Genomic DNA, 18,993 nt, shown 5'->3' with positions numbered 1-18,993 from the left:
ACGAGAATCACCTGACTCTGATTGAGAACCGCCTCAGGCAGCCAAGCCTATGCAACACCCCTACTCAGCCGCAATCCCAATAACTACAAAACCCCAATAATAAACCCATGTCACACCCTGGCCTGACCAAATATATAACGAAACACAAAACACTATGACCAAGGCTTGACAGGAGTGTTATGGGGTATTATTAGAAGGTAGTGTTTGGGGGTATTATTACAAGGGAGTGTTGTGGGGGTACAAGGGAGTGTTGTGGGGGTATTATTACAAGGGAGTGTTATGGGGGTATTATTACAAGGGGGTTAGTGTTATGGGGTATTATTAGAAGGGAGTGTTATGGGGGTATTATTACAAGGGAGTGTTAGAAGGAGTGTTATGGGGGTATTATATTAGAAGGGAGTGTTATGGGGTATTATTAGAAGGGAGTGTTATGGGGGTATTATTATTATGGGGGTATTATTAGGGAGTGTTATGGGGGTATTATTAGAAGGGAGTGTTATGGGGGTATTATTAGAAGGGAGTGTTATGGGGTATTATTAGAAGGGAGTGTTATGGGGTATTATTACAAGGGAGTGTTGTGGGGGTATTATTAGAAGGGAGTGTTATGGGGGTATTATTAGAAGGGAGTGTTATGGGGGTATTATTACAAGGGAGTGTTATGGGGGTATTATTACAAGGGAGTGTTATGGGGGTATTATTACAAGGGAGTGTTATGGGGGTATTATTACAAGGGAGTGTTATGGGGGTATTATTATGGGGGTATTATTACAAGGGAGTGTTATGGGGGTATTATTACAAGGGAGTGTTATGGGGGTATTATTACAAGGGAGTGTTATGGGGGTATTATTACAAGGGAGTGTTATGGGGGTATTATTACAAGGGAGTGTTATGGGGGTATTATTACAAGGGAGTGTTATGGGGGTATTATTACAAGGAGTGTTATGGGGGTATTATTACAAGGGAGTGTTATGGGGGTATTATTACAAGGGAGTGTTATGGGGGTATTATTACAAGGAGTGTTATGGGGGTATTATTACAAGGAGTGTTATGGGGGTATTATTACAAGGGAGGTTATGGGGGTATTATTACAAGGGAGTGTTATGGGGGTATTATTACAAGGGAGTGTTATGGGGGTATTATTACAAGGGAGTGTTATGGGGGTATTATTACAAGGGAGTATTATGCTAACTTTTTCTGATCTCATCCCAAACTGTTAGATAACAGACTCATTGGAATTAAATCCTGTTTATAATCAGAAATGAAAGAGCATCATCATCTAAAATATCAGAGTATTTACTGTATATACAAATATAATTAGATAATCCTCAGAACTAGGTGTGCCTTATTAAAGTCAATTGTTTACATAATAATAGATTGGATTATGTAACCCCAATGACTCATCCTCTGTGTTTACGTCCCAAACGGCACCCTCTTGCCTACATAGTGCTCTATGGGCCCTGATCAAAAGTAGTGCACTATATAGGAATGTGGTGCCATTTGGGACACAACCTGTGTCATCCTCTGACATGCTGTTTGTCTCTCTCCTGTCCAGTGGGGATCGTTCCTCCCAGGACTAAGTCTCCCCTGGAAGACCAGGGCCAATCCTACGACCATGGAATCTCCCAATGCAACTGCAAGGTGCCTAATGGAATCTCCAGGGTAGGCAGCATGCCAGAGAGGGCTTTATGGAGCTCAGGAAACTCACAGACTATATGCATTATATTATATGATGCATACACATTATGTTTTGTAACTACACTGTATTAGGATAGTGTTACTCATTGATGTTGCCTTTATGCTGTGGTGGTGGGCCTATGTCAGGTATATTGAATGGTGCTGTCAAATTGATCTTTTAAAGAGCAATACATTTGATGCTTCATCATATGATGGACAAGTTATTCCCATGTCATTCCCCTCTCCCAGGAGCGTCCGAAGAGTGCGGTGTTCCCGGCGGAGGTGAAGTCCAAGATGAGCGTTGAGGAGCAAAACAAGCGTATCCGTAGGAACCAGAGCAGCTCCATCAGGGACAAGAGACGCAGCCTGAACCTGGGTAGCCAGGCTGGTACCAATTACAGAGTGGTAGGCTCTCTCTTCTATTTACATGTACAGTACCTGTCAAAACTTTGGACACATCTACTCATTCAAGGGTTTTCTTCATTTTTACGATTTTCTACATTGTAGAATAATAGTGAAGACATCAAAACTATTAAATAACACATATGGAATCATGTAGTAACCAAAAAAGTGTTAAACAAACATTTTGAGATTCTTCAAAGTAGCCAGTCTTGCCAGCCTTTGCCTTGATGACAGCTTTGCACACTCTTGGCATTCTCTCAACTAGCTTCACCTGGAATGCTTTTCCAACAGTCTTGAAGGAGTTCCCACATATGGTGAGCACTTGTTGTCTGCTTTTCCATTCACTCTGCAGTCCAACTCATCCCAAACTATCTCAGTTGGGTTGAGGTCAGGTGATTGTGGAGGTCAGATCATCTGATGCAGCACTCCATCACTCTCTTTCTTGGTCAAATAGCCCTTACAAATCAAATAAAATCAAATGTGTCACACATCAGCAGATGTTAATGCAAGTGTAGCGAAACGCTTGTATTTCGAGTTCTGAAAGTGTAGTAATATCTAACAAGTACTCTAACAATTCTCCAACAACTACCTAATGTGTACATGTAAGTATATGGATGAGCGATGGCTAAGGGGCATCCTGGGGGTGTGTTTTGGATCATTGTCCTGTTGAATAACAAATGATAGTCCCTCTAAGTGCAAACCAGATGCGATTGTGTATCGCTCCAGAATGCTATGGGAGCCATGCTGGTGAAATGTGCCGTGAATTCTAAATAAATCACGGACAGTGTCACCAGCAAAGCACCATCACACCTCCTCCTAAATGCTTTACGGTGCCACCCACACGTGGAGATCATCTGTTCACCTACTCTGCGTCTCACAAAGACACGGCGGTTGGAAACAAAAATCTGAAATTTGAACTCATCAGACTAAAGGTCAGATTTCCACGGGTCTAATGTCCACCGGTCTAATTGATCGTGTTCTTGACCTAAGCAAGTCTCTTATTATTATTTGCGTCCGTTAGTAGTGGTTTCTTTGCAGCAGATCGACCATGAAGGCCTGTGTTATGCAGGTGAGTGAGGACCCAAAAGCGACCCAACAGAAACTGAGTTTATTAAAGTCCAAACATGGAAAACATAATCCTCAATCCTTTACAGGAGATGTCCAAACAGGGAAAACATAAATCCTCTAGTTGTTGAGGAGAATTGCAGGACAAGCGGCAACAGACTGCAGGTCCCTTCGGGTAGGCGCGGGCCGTAGCAGACAGAGACACCTGCTCACATGCAGCATCTGATGAAAAGGCAAAACACGACAGGACGGAACAAGGGCACAGCAAACAAGAATCCGACAAGGACAGAGGCTGAAACCGAGAGAGAAATAGAGACCTAATCAGAGGGCAAAATAGGGGACAGGTGTGAGAGAGTAAACAAGGTCGTTAGGAGAATGAGGAACAGCTGGGAGCAGGAACGGAACGAGAGAGAGGGATAGAGAGAGAGAAAGAAACCTAATACGACCAGCAGGGGGAAACGAAGAGAAGAGAAAGCACAGGGACAAGACATGACAATACAATACATGACAGCCTGATTCACCCAGTCTCCTCTGAACAGTTGCTTTGAGATGTGTCTGTTACTTGAACCATGTGAAGCATTTATTTGGGCAAAAATTTCTGAGGCTGGTAACTAATGAACTTATCCTCTGTTAATTGAAATGCATTCCAGGTCACTACCTCATGAAGCTGGTTGAGAAAATGCCAAGAGTGTGAAAAGCTGTCATCAAGGCAAAGGGTGGCTACTTTGAAGAATCTAGTATACAATGTAGAAAATATTGAAAAAAATGAAAAACCCTTGAATGAGTAGGTGTCCAAACTTTTGACTGGTACTGTACATGTACCTCTACCAGGAATATGTACTGTTGTTTAAATGTATTATGAAGGAAGATCCAGTATATTGTTATGGCCTCTTCTCTGGTCTATCTTTCCGAGCCATGTTACATTTACATTTACATTTAAGTCATTTAGCAGACGCTCTTATCCAGAGCGACTTACAAATTGGTGCATTCACCTTATGACATCAGTGGAACAGTCACTTTACAATAGTGCATCTAAATCTTAAGGGGGGGGGGTGAGAGGGATTACTTATCCTATCCTAGGTATTCCTTAAAGAGGTGGGGTGTTGATTGGCTGAGCCCTTGGCTCGGCCTCCTAGTCTCTTTCCTGATTGGTTATCTCTGTGTGTGGGTGTCCAGGTGAGGCGGAGGCTGACAACCCATGAGGTGGACATCAAGGACCTGGAGGCTGCAGTACGGGGCGACGGGGTACAAGAGTCACCCCGGGAGGAGATTGCTCGCCTCAGACGGATACAGATGGAACCTGACCAGTACAACCTGGACATCAGCAAAGAGGTTAGACACACTCTGAACAACATCCAAACTATGTGATACAATCATTATGTGACTATGATCCAGTCGTGATGTGATATAGTTGTGCTTAACCTCTAGCTTCGAGCAATCCCGTATCCGGGAGCGTAATCATAGCCTCAAGCTCATTACCATAACGCAACGTTTCCTATTCATGAAAATCGCACATGAAATTAAATAAATATATCCAAACACAAGCTTAGCCTTTTGTTAACAACACTGTCATCTCAGATTTTCAAAATATGCTTTTCAACCAAAGCTACACAACCATTTGTGTAAGAGTATTGATAGCCTAGCATAGCAATAAGCCTAGCATTCAGCAGGCAACATTTTCACAAAAACAGAAAAGCATTCAAATAAAATAATTTACCTTTGAAGAACTTCGGATGTTTTCAATGACAAGACTCTTAGTTAGATAGCAAATGTTAATTTTTCCAAAAATATTATTTGTGTTGACGAAATAGCTCCGTTTTGTTTATCACGTTTGACTAAGAAAAAGACCGGAAAATGCAGTCACTTACAATGGCAAACTTTTTTCCAAATTAGCTCCATAATATCGACAGAAACATGGCAAACGTTGTTTAGAATCAATCCTCACGGTGTTTTTCACATATCTATTCGATAATCTATCAGTGGTGGCAGTTGGCTTCTCATCAGAAGCAAACAGAAAAATACTGCAGCTGGAGCAATAATTGCGACGGAGGACACCAAGCGACCACCTGGTAGATGCAGTCTCTTATGGTCAATCTTCCAATGATATGCCTACAAATATGTCACAATGCTGCAGACACCTTGGGGAAAACGTGGAAAACGTAAGCTGACTCCTAGCTCCTCCACAGCCATATAAGGAGTCATTGCTATGAGGCGGTTTCAAAAAATACGGCACTTCCTGATTGGATTTTTATCTGTGTTTTTTCTGTAACATCAGTTCTGTGGCACTCACATACGATATCTTTGCAGTTTTGGAAAGGTCAGAGTGTTTTCTTTCAAAACTGTCAATTATATGCATAGTCGAGCATCTTTTCGTGACAAAATATCTTGTTTAAAACGGGAACGTTTTTCATCCCAAAATTAAAATAGCGCCCCCTATATCCAAGAAGTTAATGCAAAGTTAATTAAACACTTTGAAAACAGCTTATTTCAGTTATTTCAGTAACACTTCATTCTGTGGAGCTCTTTCAGCTGGTATTTGTCTGGTATAAAGAAAATTCAGTGATAATTAACAATTTAGAAGATGTTTTTGTGGGTGTAGTGAAATGCTTGTGTTCCTAGCTCCAACAGTGTAGTAATATCTTACAATTCACAAGAACAAACACAAATCTAAAAGTAAAATAATGAAATTAATAAATTAATAAATATTAGGACGAGCAATGTCGAAGTGGCATTGACTAAAATATAGTAGAATAGAATACAGTATGTACATATGATATGAATAAGCGGTATGTAAAAGTTATTCATTCTTAAGGATTAGCGTTCCGTCAATTGGACAGTTGTAAATCATGCAGCGCGTTATATTAAGATAGTAGATTTTAGAATAACAACATATGCATCGATGCATAGAAGTTTCTTATATTGGCTGAAAGTGAAAAAATGCTATACGATTATTTGAGGAGAGCTCCCAACAACAAAACACCTTTTTCAACCCAATAGGTTTGATAAATTCACCTTTGAAGGTGTAATTTGTACTTACATTCTGAAATATTGCCCTGATTTATCATCCAAAGGGTCCCAGAGATAAAATGAAGTGTCGTTTGTTAGATACAATTATTTTTCATATCCTAAAAAGGACCATATAGTGATCGATTTTGTGTTTCCACTCTTTCAGTTTGCAAACAAAGGAATCTGTGAAAATCTCACCCTAATCGTTGTTTGAACGAGTCAAATGACGTTTTATGTATTCCTCCGATATCCTAGATGGTAACAAGACTTCACTATATATATCAATAGGGGTGTAGTATATATATCCTATGGACACCATATTTGGTCAGAGAGCGACGCCTTCATGGCACGCCGATGACGCTGGCGGCCATCACTTGAAGGACTCTATCTTTATCAAATAAGCACCAATCAGGGTCAAGCTAGATAGCCAATGAGCTGGGCTTTACGGGAGTATCCAGAAACCCTGTCTCTGTCGCAAAATGTAGGCGCTAGCCTTTTCTTTTTTTGAATTTTACCCCATTTTCTCCCCAATTTCGTGGTGTTGAATTGTTTTAGTAGCTACTATCTGGTCTCATCGCTACAACTCCCGTACGGGCTCGGGAGAGACGATACACAACCCAACCAAGCCGCACTGCTTCTTAACACAGCGCGCATCCAACCCGGAAGCCAGCCGCACAAATGTGTCGGAGGAAACAACGTGCACCTGGCAACCTTGGTTAGTGCGCACTGCGCCCAGCCCGCCACAGGAGTCGCTGGTGCGCGATGAGACAAGGACATCCCTACTGGCCAACCCCTCCCTAACCCGGGCGACGCTAGGCCAATTGTACATCGCCCACACGGACCTGCCAGTCGCGGCCGGTTACGACAGAGCCTGGGCGCGAACCCAGAGTCTCTGATGGCACAGCTGGCTGGCACTGGCACTAATCTTTTGCGACAGCATGCCTTGTCCTTTTGGACACAGCGTACAAGAATATTATGAAGTTATGAAAACTGGTTGTTTTGCAAATGTTGAACTTATAATATGGCTACTAATACTGAAAAAGCTAAATCAAAGTCCAAGTATACAGATTTGACGATATTCTTGCAGAAAAATGGAATATGAATGTGAATGTCTCCTTCACGATTTGCCAAAATGTACCTGGGGACTTGACACTAACAGTCTTGTTGTTGTCACGCCTTGGTCTTAGTATTTTGTGTTTTCTTTATTTGTTTGGTCAGGCCAGGGTGTGACATGGGTTATTGTGGTGTGTTTTTTGTCTTGGGGTTTTGTGGGGTGACTAATTAGTCTATGGCTGCCTGAGGCGGTTCTCAATCAGTCAGGTGATTTATCGTTGTCTCTGATTGGGAACCATATTTAGGCAGCCATATTCTGTGAGTGTTTTCGTGGGTGATTGTTCCTGTCGTTGTGTAGTTGTTCACCAGACAGGCTGTATAGGTTTTATCGTTCCGTTTGTTGTTTTGTAATATTTATAGTTATTTCATGTATCGTTCACTTTCATTAAAGAACATGAGTAACCACCACGCTGCATTTCGGTCCGAATCTCTTTCGACAGACGAACGCCGTTACAGTTGTTCACTCATTTTTCAAGTTATCCATCTGAAACTTTGCACATACACTGATGTCATCGTGTGGACACTGCCGGAATTACAACTAGAGTGATGGCTACAACTATTACCTTTCTCTTGCATTTCAAAAATGGTGGTAGAAAAATACTTTATTTTTTTGTATTCTACCAGATCTATTGTTATATTCTCCTACATTCATTTCACAGTTCCACAAACTTCAATGTGTTTACTTTCAAATGGTACCAAGAATATGCATTTCCTTGTTTCAGGGCCTGAGCTACAGGCAGTTAGATTTGGGTATGTCATTTAGGCGAAAATTGAAAAAGATTGGGCTATTATTAAAGTGACCAGTGATTCCATGTCTATGTACATAGGGCAGCAGCCTCTAAGGTGCAGGGTTGAGTAACCGGGTGGTCACTGGCTATTGATGGCTATTTAACAGTCTGATGGCCTTGAGATAGAAGTTGTTTTTCAGTCTTTCTGTCCCAGCTTTGATGCACCTGTACTGAACTCGCCGGGGTGAACAGACTGTGGCTCGGGTGGTTGATGTCCTTTATCTTTTTAGCCTTCCTATGACATCGGGTGCTGTAGGTGTCCTGGAGGGCAGGCAGTATGCCCCCGGTGATGCGTTGGGCCGACCGCATTACCCTCTGGAGAGCCCTGCGGTTGCGGGTGGTGCAGTTGACGTACCAGGCGGTGATTCACCACACTGTCTGTGTTGGTGGACCATTTCAGATCGTCAGTTATATGGAATCCGAGGAACTTGAAGCTTTCCACCTTATCCGCTATGGTCTTGTCAATGTGGATCGGGTCGTGCTCACTCTGCTTTTTTCTGCTTCTTTGTTTTGTTTGACGTTGAGGTTATTTTCCTGGCACCACTCCGTCAGGTCCCTCACCTGTTAGTATACTCTAAGTGCTAATGAAGATGTAGAGGAGGCGGCTCATTAGAATCTTTTGGGGCATGGTGTGATCACAGCTCTTTTTGTGCAGCCGTGAGTTAGTGTCATTCCAGTTGATCTGTTACATGTTAAATATGATCATTGTTAGTGATGGTGTTTTGTGAAAGACTCATGTCTGGCTTGTGTCAATTGAAAGTGATGTGTAAATCAGTGGTTCTCAATTCTCTCCTCGGGGACCCCCAATCGTTTCAGATCTAGCACACCTGTTTCAAACTTCAAACAATAATTAAACCTATGGAATTGTAACAATATAATATCGCTAACCAGAAAAAGTAACCCAGTATTGTTCTTCAAATGGTTATTTCTAGAACATTGAAATGGTTCTATACAGTACCAAAAAGGGTTGTGACAATAGCATAATTTTTTTGTGCTATATAGAGCCTTTTTGTTTATAGTTTTTTATTGAATCATAGGAGTGGTTCTTTATTGCACCATAAACGGTTCTGCTATTATTACGAGCTAAATAATCCTAATTTGGCCCTATATAGAAAAGTTTGTTTTTAATGTGTGCTGGCTTCAAATAATTTTCCACAATTGGTCACTACTTGTTTACGTAATGTTTTTTCTAATTGCAAACCAAGTAAATAGTGGGCCATAAAATAAAAGATGATCAAACCTCATCTGTAACTCGTTGTGTCCTCAGCTGTGTACTCCAGACAAGGTTCTGATTCCGGAGCGTTACCTGGACGTGGACACTCCTCTCAGCCCAGAGGAGCAAAAGGAGAAACAGAAGAAAGTAGAGAGGATCAAGACGCTCATTGCCAAATCAAAGTACAGACACTACTGAACTACTATCTAACACAGCTCTCAAACAGTACAGCAGTGTATTCAGCCAAAATTTGGCTAAAGTTCTCCCCTCTACTGATTATCTGATTCACATCTGAATGATGGGATGCCACATATTCTGTATAAAAAGATATAATTTAATCTCCTTTCTCTTGCGCTCTACTTCTTTTCTTTGTCACTCTCTCGCCCTCCTCTCCCCCTCCCCTCTGCCCATCACTCTCTCCAGTCTCCAGAACGTGGTTCCCCTATTGGACGGTCCTACTGAGGGGGTTGGTTCCCACCACCAGGGTAACCCAGAGCAGCAGCTCCAGGACCAGGAGAAGAGGATTGAGATCTCCTGTGCCCTGGCCACAGAGGCCTCGCGACGCTCCCGTCTGCTCTCCGGTGAGGACACCACCGCAGCCTGCCGCTCCACCGCCACCACACCGACCACCTTGTCGCTACGGTTATCCCCCTCACGGTTATCGTTGCCCACCCCGGGCCTGTTGCCCCCCTGTCATTGAGAGGACCCCCCAGCGACGAGTGGCGAGGTGTTGCTGCAACACCCTCCACCCCCCACCGCCCTCCAAAACCACTATTATACACATGTCCACCACCAACCACACATGTTCAAACCTTCTCCAGCTGTTTTCATCACATTCAACATCCCTAGCTGCTGTGTTGAGATTAGATTGGAGGTTAACCTAGTCGAACTGCCTTGTTATAAAAATAAATCTGGGTATAAAATATACAACGAGGGACAGTTCCATCAACTTTAAAATCCCAATGTAACTCCAAGTTAAACCTCACTGTCAACTGTCTGAAAACGACTCCACTGTCCAACACTTATGAAAGTGTTGCCATGTTGGCACCAGATGTTCCAGGGTGATAATCTTCCATTGAGAAATGCAAGTTAGAATGGAATGTTATGGAACGTCTGGTGCTAGCAGGGAAGATAGTTCACCAAACTCTTATCTCTGGCTCTGCCTGTTTCACAGTCTGCCTCACTACCCCACTCCTGCACTCTCCATAATATTCACTGTCTGTCTCACTACCCCCACTCTCCACTCTCCACAATATTCACTGTCTGTCTCACTACCCCACTCCTCCGCTCTCCACAATATTCCCTACAAACGCTGATGCTCCACTGTCTTAACCTTGAGGCTCTACTATATAGTCCTTGAAGATCACAAGGACTATATAGTTAGATCGACAGTTTCCGTTTGCTCAAAACTATGACTCAATTTTTTACTGCTTACTCTTTGTCTCTGCTCCCCTACCCACAACCAACCACATATTCACAATGGCATCACAGTTAACTTTATGATGAGGGGAAATTGAACATCATCTTGTCAGCTTTATTAAGTGATGAGCTGAAAAAAAAAAACTGGCTTGATTTATCAACTCTTATCAGCTTCCTCCCTCACCTCGTCCCTCGTCCCAACCTGGGCTCGAACCAGGAACCCTCTGCACACATCAACCACAGTCACTCACAAAGTATCATTACCCATCGCTCCACAAAAGTCCCGGCCCTTGCAGAGTAAGGAGAACAGCTACTTCTAGGTCTCAGAGCGAGTGACGTCACCGACTGAAACACTATTAGCGCGTATCACCGCTAACTAGCTAGCCATTTCACCTCAGCCACACCATTAGTATGCAGGCATTATATATGCTGCCTGCTGTTAGCGTACATCACCGCTAACTAGCTAGCCATTTCACCTCAGCCACACTGTCAGCCGTGGTCATAAAAACATGGTCCAGCTGCACAGAGTTCAAACCAAGTTTGCGCTTTATACTGTATCTGTGTTTCTCTGGTGATGCCAGATAGCAACTTTTTTTTTTGTCTAGCCTCCTTAGGCTCCAGAGCCTAAGTGCTCTGAATGTGTGTAGGTGAACTCCAGGTCTAGGTACAACGGCTTTATCATAGTATACATGCTACATCCTCTTGCTTCCTCAGTACAGAGCTACAGGCTAAGCACCATTTATCTTATGCTTGTGAGGTGATGTGAGTGCACAGTCTCCCCTGTTTTATCTCCCTCACTCTACCTACCCTTTTTAAATTGCTTTACACCTTTATGTTTTGCTATTTGTTTTGCTCGATCTCACGTCACACCCCAATTCCATTCCAGCCCAGTGCGCCCCCAGCCCCCTCACCTCCCCGACCAGCCTGGCCCCTCCCCCCTCCTCCACTGGTTTCTCCGACTCCGCCCACATCATGAAGGTGTGAGTCTGTGAAGGTGAGTCCCCGCCCACCAAACACACATTCCTCCTCCCTTAACCCCCCACTCCCCCTTAACCCTTCGCTGGTTGCCGTTCCTCCTACCTCTCCTGGTTTGGGCAGGGCTCTCTGTTTTTCCCTCAGGTGATGTCTTGACCAATTGCAGCAGGTGGACATCAAGGGATCTTTTATTGTTACCTTTTATTACTATCTGCTTTGCTCAATTGTTTCACTAACTGGAAAACAATTCAGAATGCACTCAATGGCCAGTGCTAACATGAGATTTTTGCTAAGTGTACCAAAATAAACACACCAATAAATACACCAACAGCATATTACTACCAGTCCTTTCCATATACTGTACTCATTTTAAGGTAAGGAAACCATTAATCAATACAGATATAGCAGTGAACTATCCTTTTAAGATTTATGACTGTTATTATTAATATCACAGGGTCAGGTCAGTGTGGATAAGCTGTTAGTACTATTATCACAGTGTCAGGTCAGTGTGGATAAGCTGTTATTACTATTATCACAGGGTCAGGTCAGTTTGGATAAGCTGTTATTACTATTTTCACAGTGTCAGGTCAGTGTGGATAAGCTGTTATTACTATTATCACAGGGTCAGTTCCGTATGGATACGCTGTTATTACTATTATCACAGGGTTTGGTCAGTGTGGATAAGCTGTTATTACTATTATCACAGGGTCAGGTCAGTGTGGATAAGCTGTTATTATTATCACAGTGTCAGATCAGTATGGATAAGCTGTTATGACTATTATCACTGTGTCAGATCAGTATGGATAAGCTGTTATTACTATTATCACAGGGTCAGATCAGTGTGGATAAGCTGTTATTACTATTATCACAGGGTTTGGTCAGTGTGGATAAGCTGTTATTACTATTATCACAGGGTCAGATCAGTGTGGATAAGCTGTTATTACTATTATCACAGTGTAAGGTCAGTGTGGATAAGCTGTTATGACTATTATCACAGAGTCAGGTCAGTGTGGATAAGCTGTTATGACTATTATCACTGTGTCAGATCAGTATGGATAAGCTGTTATTACTATTATCACAGGGTCAGATCAGTATGGATAAGCTGTTATTACTATTATCACAGGGTCAGGTCAGTGTGGATAACGTGTTATTACTATTATCACAGGGTCAGGTCAGTGTGGATAAGCTGTTATTACTTTTATCACAGGGTCAGGTCAGTGTAGATAAGCTGTTATTACTATTATCACAGGGTCAGATCAGTGTGGATAACGTGTTATTACAATTATCACAGGGTCAGGTCAGTGTGGATAAGCTGTTATTACTATTATCACAGGGTCAGATCAGTATGGATAAGCTGTTATTATTATCACTGTGTCAGATCAGTATGGATAAGCTGTTATTAATATTATCACAGGGTCAGATCAGTGTGGATAAGCTGTTATTACTATTATCACAGGGTCAGGTCAGTGTGGATAAGCTGTTATTACTATTATCACATGGTCAGATCAATGGGGATAAGCTGTTATTACTATTATCACATGGTCAGATCAGTGGGGCTAAACTGTTATTACTATTATCACAGGGTCAGGTCAGTGTGGATAAGCTGTTATTACTATTATCACAGGGTCAGATCAGTGTGGATAAGCTGTTATTACTATTATCACAGGGTGTGGTCAGTGTGGATAAGCTTTTATTACTATTATCATAGGGTCAGGTCAGTGTGGATAAGCTGTTATTACTATTATCACAGGGTCAGATCAGTGTGGATAACCTGTTATGACTATTATCACAGGGTCAGGTCAGTGTGGATAAGCTGTTATTACTATTATCACAGGGTCAGATCAGTGTGGATAAGCTGTTATTACTATTATCACAGGGTTTGGTCAGTGTGGATAAGCTGTTATTACTATTATCACAGGGTCAGGTCAGTGTGGATAAGCTGTTATTATTATTATCACAGGGTCAGATCAGTACGGATAAGCTGTTATTACTATTATCACAGGGTCAGGTCAGTGTGGATAAGCTGTTATTATTATCACAGTGTCAGATCAGTATGGATAAGCTGTTATGACTATTATCACAGAGTCAGGTCAGTGTGGATAAGCTGTTATGACTATTATCACTGTGTCAGATCAGTATGGATAAGCTGTTATTACTATTATCACAGGGTCAGATCAGTATGGATAAGCTGTTATTACTATTATCACAGGGTCAGGTCAGTGTGGATAAGCTGTTATTACTTTTATCACAGGGTGTGGTCAGTGTGGATAAGCTGTTATTACTATTATCACAGGGTCAGGTCAGTGTGGATAAGCTGTTATTACTATTATCACAGTGTCAGGTCAGTGTGGATAAGCTGTTATTACTATTATCACAGGGTTCGGTCAGTGTGGATAAGCTGTTATTACTATTATCACAGTGTCAGATCAGTATGGATAAGCTGTTATGACTATTATCACAGAGCAGAGTCAGATCAGTGTGGATAAGCTGTTATTACTATTATCACAGGGTCAGGTCAGTGTGGATAAGCTGTTATTACTATTATCACATGGTCAGATCATTGGGGCTAAGCTGTTATTACTATTATCACATGGTCAGATCAGTGGGGCTAAACTGTTATTACTATTAGCACAGGGTCAGGTCAGTGTGGATAAGCTGTTATTACTATTATCACAGTGTCAGATCAGTATGGATAAGCTGTTATTACTATTATCACAGTGTCATGTCAGTGTGGATAAGCTGTTATTACTATTATCACAGGGTCAGGTCAGTGTGGAGAAGCTGTTATTAGTATTATCACAGTGTCAGGTCAGTGTGGATAACGTGTTATTACTATTATCACAGGGTTTGGTCAGTGTGGATAAGCTGTTATTACTATTATCACAGGGTCAGGTCAGTGTGGATAAACTGTTATTACTATTATCAAAGGGTCAGGTCAGTGTGGATAAGCTGTTATTACTATTATCACAGGGTCAGGTCAGTGTGGATAACGTGTTATTACTATTATTGCAGGGTCAGGTCAGTGTAGATAAGCTGTTATTACTATTATCACAGGGTCAGATAGGTGTGGATAAGCTGTTATTACTATTATCACAGGGTTTGGTAAGTGTGGATAAGCTGTTATTACTATTATCACAGGGTCAGGTCAGTGTGGATAAGCTGTTATGACTATTATCACAGAGTCAGATCAGTGTGGATAAGCTTTTATGACTATTATCACTGTGTAAGATCAGTATGGATAAGCTGTTATTAATATTATCACAGGGTCAGATCAGTGTGGATAAGCTGTTATTACTATTATCACAGGGTGTGGTCAGTGTGGATAAGCTGTTATTACTATTATCACAGGGTCAGGTCAGTGTGGATAAGCTGTTATTATTATCACAGTGTCAGATCAGTATGGATAAGCTGTTATGACTATTATCACAGAGTCAGATCAGTGTGTGATAATAGTAATAACTATTATCACAGGGTGTGTGTGATAAGCTGTAATAACTATTATCCACACTATTACTCTGTGATAATAGTAATAACAGCTTATCCAGAGTCAGATCAGTGTGGATAAGCTGTTATTACTATTATCACAGGGTCAGGTCAGTGTGGATAAGCTGTTATTACTATTATCACATGGTAAGATCAGTGGGGCTAAGCTGTTATTACTATTATCACAGGGTCAGGTCAGTGTGGATAAGCTGTTATTACTATTATCACAGGGTCAGATCAGTATGGATAAGCTGTTATTACTATTATCACAGTGTCAGGTCAGTGTGGATAAGCTGTTATTACTATTATCACAGGGTTCGGTCAGTTTGGATAAGGTGTTATTACTATTATCACAGTGTCAGGTCAGTGTGGATAAGCTGTTATTACTATTATCACAGGGTTCGGTCAGTTTGGATAAGCTGTTATTACTATTATCAAATTGTCAGGTCAGTGTGGATAAGCTGTTATTACTATTATCACAGGGTCAGGTCAGTGTGGATAAGCTGTTATTACTATTATCACAGGGTTCGGTCAGTTTGGATAAGCTGTTATTACTATTATCACAGTGTCAGGTCAGTGTGGATAAGCTGTTATTACTATTATCACATGGTCAGATCAGTGGGGCTAAGCTGTTATTACTATTATCACATGGTCAGATCAGTGGGGCTAAACTGTTATTACTATTATCACAGGGTCAGGTCAGTGTGGATAAGCTGTTATTACTATTATCACAGTGTCAGATCAGTATGGATAAGCTGTTATTACTATTATCACAGTGTCAGGTCAGTGTGGATAAGCTGTTATTACTATTATCACAGGGTCAGGTCAGTGTGGATAAGATGTTATTACTATTATCAAAGGGTCAGATCAGTGTGGATAACCTGTTATGACTATTATCACAGGGTTCGGTCAGTGTGGATTAGCTGTTATTACTATTATCACAGGGTCAGATCAGTGTGGATAACGCGTTATTACTATTATCACAGGGTTTGGTCAGTGTGGATAAGCTGTTATTACTATTATCACAGGGTCAGGTCAGTGTGGATAAACTGTTATTACTATTATCAAAGGGTCAGGTCAGTGTGGATAAGCTGTTATTACTATTATCACAGGGTCAGATAGGTGTGGATAAGCTGTTATTACTATTATCACAGGGTTTGGTAAGTGTGGATAAGCTGTTATTACTATTATCACAGGGTCAGGTCAGTGTGGATAACGTGTTATTACTATTATTGCAGGGTCAGGTCAGTGTAGATAAGCTGTTATTACTATTATCACAGGGTCAGATAGGTGTGGATAAGCTGTTATTACTATTATCACAGGGTTTGGTAAGTGTGGATAAGCTGTTATTACTATTATCACAGGGTCAGGTCAGTGTGGATAAGCTGTTATGACTATTATCACACAGTCAGATCAGTGTGGATAAGCTGTTATGACTATTATCACTGTGTCAGATCAGTATGGATAAGCTGTTATTAATATTATCACAGGGTCAGATCAGTGTGGATAAGCTGTTATTACTATTATCACAGGGTGTGTTCAGTGTGGATAAGCTGTTATTACTATTATCACAGGGCCAGGTCAGTGTGGATAAGCTGTTATTATTATCACAGTGTCAGATCAGTATGGATAAGCTGTTATCACTATTATCACAGAGTCAGATCAGTGTGGATAAGCTGTTATTACTATTATCACAGGGTCAGGTCAGTGTGGATAAGCTGTTATTACTATTATCACAGGGTTCGGTCAGTTTGGATAAGCTGTTATTACTATTATCACAGTGTTAGGTCAGTGTGGATAAGCTGTTATTACTATTATCACAGTGTAAGGTCAGTGTGGATAAGCTGTTATTACTATTATCACAGTGTCAGGTCAGTGTGGATAAGCTGTTATTACTATTATCACAGGGTCAGGTCATTGTGGATAAGCTGTTATTACTATTAACACAGGGTCAGGTCAGTGTGGATAAGCTGTTATTACTATTATCACAGTGTAAGGTCAGTGTGGATAAGCTATTATTACTATTATCACAGTGTCAGTTCAGTGTGGATAAGCTGTTATTACTATTATCACAGGGTGTGGTCAGTGTGGATAAGCTGTTATTACTATTATCACAGGGTCAGGTCAGTGTGGATAAGCTGTTATTACTATTATCACAGTGTCAGATCAGTTTGGATAAGCTGTTATTACTATTATCACAGTGTCAGGTCAGTGTGGATAAGCTGTTATTACTATTATCACAGGGTCAAGTCAGTGTGGATAAGCTGTTATTACTATTATCACAGTGTCAGGTCAGTGTGGATAAGCTGTTATTACTATTATCACAGGGTCAGGTCAGTGTGGATAAGCTGTTATTACTATTATCACAGGGTCAGATCAGTGTGGATAACCTGTTATGACTATTATCACAGGGTTCGGTCAGTGTGGATTAGCTGTTATTACTATTATCACAGAGTCAGATCAGTATGGATAAGCTGTTATTACTATTATCACAGGGTCAGGTCAGTGTGGATAAACTGTTATTACTATTATCACAGTGTCAGGTCAGTGTGGATAAGCTGTTATTACTATTATCACAGGGTCAGATCAGTGTGGATAACCTGTTATTACTATTATCACAGGGTTCGGTCAGTGTGGATTAGCTGTTATTACTATTATCACAGAGTCAGATCAGTATGGATAGTCTGTTATTACTATTATCACAGGGTCAGGTCAGTGTGGATTAGCTGTTATTACTATTATCACAGAGTCAGATCAGTATGGATAAGCTGTTATTACTATTATCACAGGGTCAGGTCAGTGTGGATAACGTGTTATTACTATAATCACAGGGTCAGATAGGTGTGGATAAGCTGTTATGACTATTATCACTGTGTCAGATCAGTATGGATAAGCTGTTATGACTATTATCACTGTGTCAGATCAGTATGGATAAGCTGTTATTAATATTATCACAGGGTCAGATCAGTGTGGATAAGCTGTTATTACTATTATCACAGGGTGTGGTCAGTGTGGATAAGCTGTTATTACTATTATCACAGGGTCAGGTCAGTGTGGATAAGCTGTTATTATTATCACAGTGTCAGATCAGTATGGATAAGCTGTTATGACTATTATCACAGAGTCAGATCAGCATGGATAAGCTGTTATTACTATTATCACAGGGTCAGGTCAGTGGGGCTAAGCTGTTATTACTATTATCACATGGTCAGATCAGTGGGGCTAAACTGTTATTACTATTATCACAGGGTCAGGTCAGTGTGGATAAGCTGTTATTACTATTATCACAGGGTCAGATCAGTATGGATAAGCTGTTATTACTATTATCACAGTGTCAGATCAGTATGGATAAGCTGTTATTACTATTATCAGTGTCAGGTCAGTGTTGATAAGCTGTTATTACTATTATCACAGGGTCCGGTCAGTTTGGATAAGCTGTTATTACTATTATCACAGTGTCAGGTCAGTGTGGATAAGCTGTTATTACTATTATCACAGTGTAAGGTCAGTGTGGATAAGCTGTTATTACTATTATCACAGTGTCAGGTCAGTGTGGATACGCTGTTATTACTATTATCACAGGGTCAGGTCAGTGTGGATAAGCTGTTATTACTATTATCACAGGGTCAGGTCAGTTTGGATAAGCTGTTATTACTATTATCACAGTGTACGGTCAGTGTGGATAAGCTATTATTACTATTATCACAGTGTCAGGTCAGTGTGGATAAGCTGTTATTACTATTATCACAGTGTAAGGTCAGTGTGGATAAGCTGTTATTACTATTATCACAGTGTCAGGTCAGTGTGGATAAGCTGTTATTACTATTATCACAGGGTCAGGTCAGTGTGGATAAG

General features: G+C 41.1%; 1 protein-coding gene across 1 annotated transcript in view; it reads left to right on the top strand.

Moving 5' to 3' along the window:
* The window catches only part of LOC124029030 (pleckstrin homology domain-containing family A member 6-like), a 174,352-nt gene that overhangs the window by 133,978 nt on the left and 21,381 nt on the right, over positions 1–18,993 (top strand). The window contains exons 20-25 of the mRNA XM_046340897.1: positions 1,553–1,659; positions 1,924–2,079; positions 4,318–4,473; positions 9,316–9,443; positions 9,685–9,842; positions 11,567–11,674. Coding sequence (XP_046196853.1) covers positions 1,553–1,659; positions 1,924–2,079; positions 4,318–4,473; positions 9,316–9,443; positions 9,685–9,842; positions 11,567–11,664 — 803 coding nt within the window. The 3' untranslated portion in view covers positions 11,665–11,674. The remainder of the gene's footprint in view (positions 1–1,552; positions 1,660–1,923; positions 2,080–4,317; positions 4,474–9,315; positions 9,444–9,684; positions 9,843–11,566; positions 11,675–18,993) is intronic.

The sequence above is a fragment of the Oncorhynchus gorbuscha genome, linkage group LG03, assembly GCF_021184085.1.
Source record: "Oncorhynchus gorbuscha isolate QuinsamMale2020 ecotype Even-year linkage group LG03, OgorEven_v1.0, whole genome shotgun sequence".
NCBI classification, from domain to species: Eukaryota; Metazoa; Chordata; class Actinopteri; order Salmoniformes; family Salmonidae; genus Oncorhynchus; species Oncorhynchus gorbuscha.
Note: the sequence above shows the minus strand (reverse complement) of the source record. Positions and strands in the feature narration are given on the sequence as shown.